This window comes from Corylus avellana, chromosome ca5 (genome assembly GCF_901000735.1).
Source record: "Corylus avellana chromosome ca5, CavTom2PMs-1.0".
Lineage (NCBI taxonomy): Eukaryota > Viridiplantae > Streptophyta > Magnoliopsida > Fagales > Betulaceae > Corylus > Corylus avellana.
The window spans coordinates 20408541-20412196 of NC_081545.1; the positions used below are offsets into that span (position 1 = coordinate 20408541).

General features: G+C 34.7%; 1 protein-coding gene across 1 annotated transcript; it reads left to right on the plus strand.

Annotated features, from left to right (window-relative positions):
* Positions 1–1137: 1137 nt before the first annotated feature.
* Positions 1138–3362, plus strand: LOC132180878 (phytoene synthase, chloroplastic-like). Its single transcript, XM_059593862.1, has 4 exons — positions 1138–1471; positions 1714–1764; positions 2173–2581; positions 3110–3362. Exons 1-4 carry the CDS (start codon positions 1138–1140, stop codon positions 3360–3362), a joined length of 1047 nt encoding a protein of 348 aa, XP_059449845.1.
* Positions 3363–3656: the final 294 nt, after the last annotated feature.

A 3656-nucleotide genomic window follows, 5' to 3' on the forward strand; every position in this document is an offset into this window, starting at 1 on the left:
CTTTAGCAGCTTTTGAAAATTATGGGTCTCTTTAAAAAAGGGCTAATTTTTTATCCGAACAATTGGCATTGTATATGGAGCCTCTCTTCACAATTCGTAGGTCATCCAAGGCAAGATGGCCTCTCCGCCAGCGAAGGCACATGCACACAGGCATATAATAACAACAATAATAGCTATAATAAATATCAATAAATTTGGTCCTATAATAACAAGGAGGGTAAAGTTCATATACCCCCCTCAAACTACCACCCAATTGACAATGTCCCCCCAAACTTTCAATTGTGACAATGTCCCTTCAAAATTACCAAACATTGTCAATGTCATCCCCCAAGACTAGCAATAAGACAAAAATGCTCCTATAAATTTCTCAATAAAATACTCCGCAACTAAAAAAAAAAATTATTTATTTAAAAAACTAAAAATTTTAATTTAAAAATAATATTTTTAAAAAAACAATTTTTTTTAAAAACAAAATTTTTTATTTTATTTTTAAAAACGTAAATTTTTATTTAAAAAAAAAACTATTTTTTTTATTTAGTTTAAAAAAAACAAAAAATTTCATTTTATTAAACGAAATTTTTTTTTTTTTTAAACGTAAATTTTTATTTAAATAAAATTATAAAACAAAAATAAAAATAAAAAAACGAAAATTTTCAATTTTCATAAAAAAATAAATCGAAAATTTTTAATTTTTTTCTTATAAAATTGATTTAAAAAAAAAAAAAATTGGCCAACGTTAATTTAGATTTTTTTTTATTTTTTAGTTTTTAGTTTTAGGTTTTTTCTGGAAATTTTTTTTTTTTTTTAAATTATACTAAGGGTAATTTCGTCATTGGAGGAAACATTGACAATTTTTGGTAGTTTAGAGGGGACATTGTCACACTTGAAAGTTTGGAAAAGACATTGTCAATTGATCGGTAATTTGAGGGGATTATGTGAACTTTTTCCTAACAAGAACAATAGCTATAATCAATGAGAATATAATAATGCTGGTGAAGACTACCACGATGTTGATGATTATGATAACGTGAAAGAAATAATTTTATTTTTGGGACGCTTGGGCAGACTGCAACGCTAAAATCGAAGAAGCCGAAACGAAGTGAAAAATATTCAGAAGAATCGTCTGCGCTTGAGGAGATGTTTGCAGTTCTTCTCTGGGTGGTTTGCCCTGTTGAGAATGCTCAGCCTATGCTAAGTCTCGTGCCCAGAAATGGCAGAAGAGGAAGGAGTTGTAAACTGAGCTCAACTGGGGTCTCAACTGCTTGTTCAAGTGCAGTTGCACACCCATCGAGATCCTCCGAGGAGAGGGTCTATGAAGTGGTACTGAAGCAAGCAGCTCTGGTGAGAGAGCAGAGGGGAGAGAGTGCTCTGGATTTGAAAAAACCAATTGAGAGTGATTGGAATCTGTTGAATGAGGCTTATCAAAGGTGTGGCGAGGTCAATGCTGAATATGCCAAGACTTTCTACTTGGGTACTTCCACTTTCTGCCTCTCTTGTGCTTGTTTATGCTTCTAACTTCTAATCTATTCTGTTTCTAGCTTCTATGAGATAATGTTGTTACTTTTTTTTGTAATTGTTTTTGTTCTTATTTACTAGCTAGTGGGCACCACACTCTTAAGCATTTTGGTTCAACTATTTTCTCTTTTTGGATCTTAATTTCTCCCTCAATTGGCAAAATTGTGTTTAATTGAGCTTCTTCCCTGCAATTTTCAGGTACATTACTCATAACGCCAGAGCGGCGAAGAGCTTTTTGGGCAATTGCTGGTATGTGCTGTTTATCTTTTCCAACTTGTCTACTCCTTTTCTTCTGTCTCTTTGTTGTCCCCATTACTTATGCACCAATTTGTTTCATTTAATTTGTGTACATTCGGCTCAATATATTCTCTCAATTTTAGCTAAAAAAAAAATCACATTTCTCTGATTTAGTTATCTACTTCTACTATTCGGTGGTAAGTAAACAGTGCTTGTTTCAGCAGTTTGCTGATTTGAATGATGTATTTGAAAATCATTTCTCTAATATTATTTCATTTTTGAATATCATATGAAGATTCTCCCAACATAGCAACCAAAAAATGTGCTCATAATATGATGTACCATGCACATGGCTACGATTAAAATATGCATTAATTGCATGTGATTGAAGGATATTGTGTTGTGGATCTGTGCATGCAGTGTGGTGCAGGAGGACCGACGAGCTTGTGGATGGGCCTAATGCTTCACACATCACACCAAAGGCGCTGGAGAGTTGGGACAAAAGATTGAATGATCTTTTCCAAGGTCGCCCCTATGATATGTATGATGCTGCCCTCTTTGATACTGTTGCAAAGTACCCTGTTGACATACAACCCTTTAAGGACATGATGGAAGGGATGAGGCTGGACTTGAGAAAATCAAGATATGAAAACTTTGATGAGCTCTACCTTTACTGCTACTATGTTGCCGGAACTGTGGGCCTTATGAGTGTTCCGGTGATGGGGATAGCACCGGAATCTAAGGCTTCCACGGAGACTGTTTACAATGCTGCTTTGGCCCTTGGAATCGCTAATCAACTCACCAACATACTCAGAGACGTTGGAGAAGAGTAAGTTTCTTTATTTAATACAGAAGAAAAAAAAAAAAAAGGAAACTTCACTACTCATCTCCGGATTTTTTTATCACTTTTGCAACGGTACTCTCAATCTTTAGAAAATTGTAATGGCAGGACATCACCTTTTAAAGCTTTGCAATGTCAAACATTCGTTAGGGTTTATTGTCAAATCTTAACAGAGGATGTTGAAATACCCGAAAATACTTCTTTTTAATTTTTTTTTTAAAATTATTATTATTATTATTATTTTTGTATTTTTAAAAGTTTTACAGAAGTATAAGAGATATTTTACCCGTATACAGTCTGATTTAACTATAAAGCTAACTAACTAGCAAGGATGACATTGCAAAGTTTTAAAGATGACGATCCGACATTGTAACTTTATAAAGATTGAAAGCCTGATTATAAAAGTGATGCAACATCATGGGTATGTGAGGTTAAAAAAAAAAAAAAAAAACCTATTTTTTTTATTCGTTTTACAAAGCTACTTAGCTCACACCTTGTATGCGTGTGATCTTATACTGCTAGGAGAGGAAGAATATATCTCCCGCAAGAGGAACTAGCACTTGCAGGCCTTTCTGACGACGATATATTTCGCGGCAAAGTGACAGATAAATGGCGAAATTTCATGAAGGGCCAGATAAAGCGAGCTACGAAGATCTTTGATGAGGCGGAGAAGGGCGTTGGGGAGCTCAACTCCACCAGCAGGTGGCCGGTATGGGCGTCGTTGTTGCTGTATCGGCAGATCTTGGATACCATCGAAGCTAATGACTAGAACAACTTCACAAAACGGGCTTATGTAGGGAAAGCAAAGAAATTTGTATCACTTCCTGTAGCCTATGGCAGAGCACTTACGGGGGCCTCAGATTTGGCCAAGTTGATTGTAAGATGAATCTGATATGTAGTTTGTAAATTCTCTCATTGTATTGGAGAAAGTCATGTTACTTAGGTCCTTGAGAATGAATGAAAATGTGTAAATTTCAAGCTAGTTAAATTGAAGGAAATGTTTTGTATCTTTGTGTTTCAAGTTTGTGAGAATGCAAAATAGATTATTTAGGCGAGAAATACT

Excerpts from the sequence above, each read along its gene's own strand:
- LOC132180878 (XM_059593862.1), top strand. The coding sequence starts at position 1,138 with ATGTTTGCAGTTCTTCTCTGGGTGGTTTGCCCTGTTGAGAATGCTCAG. Across the intron at positions 1,472-1,713 it reads TGCCAAGACTTTCTACTTGG|GTACATTACTCATAACGCCA; the intron begins GTACTTCCACTT and ends TGCAATTTTCAG. Across the intron at positions 1,765-2,172 it reads AGCTTTTTGGGCAATTGCTG|TGTGGTGCAGGAGGACCGAC; the intron begins GTATGTGCTGTT and ends CTGTGCATGCAG.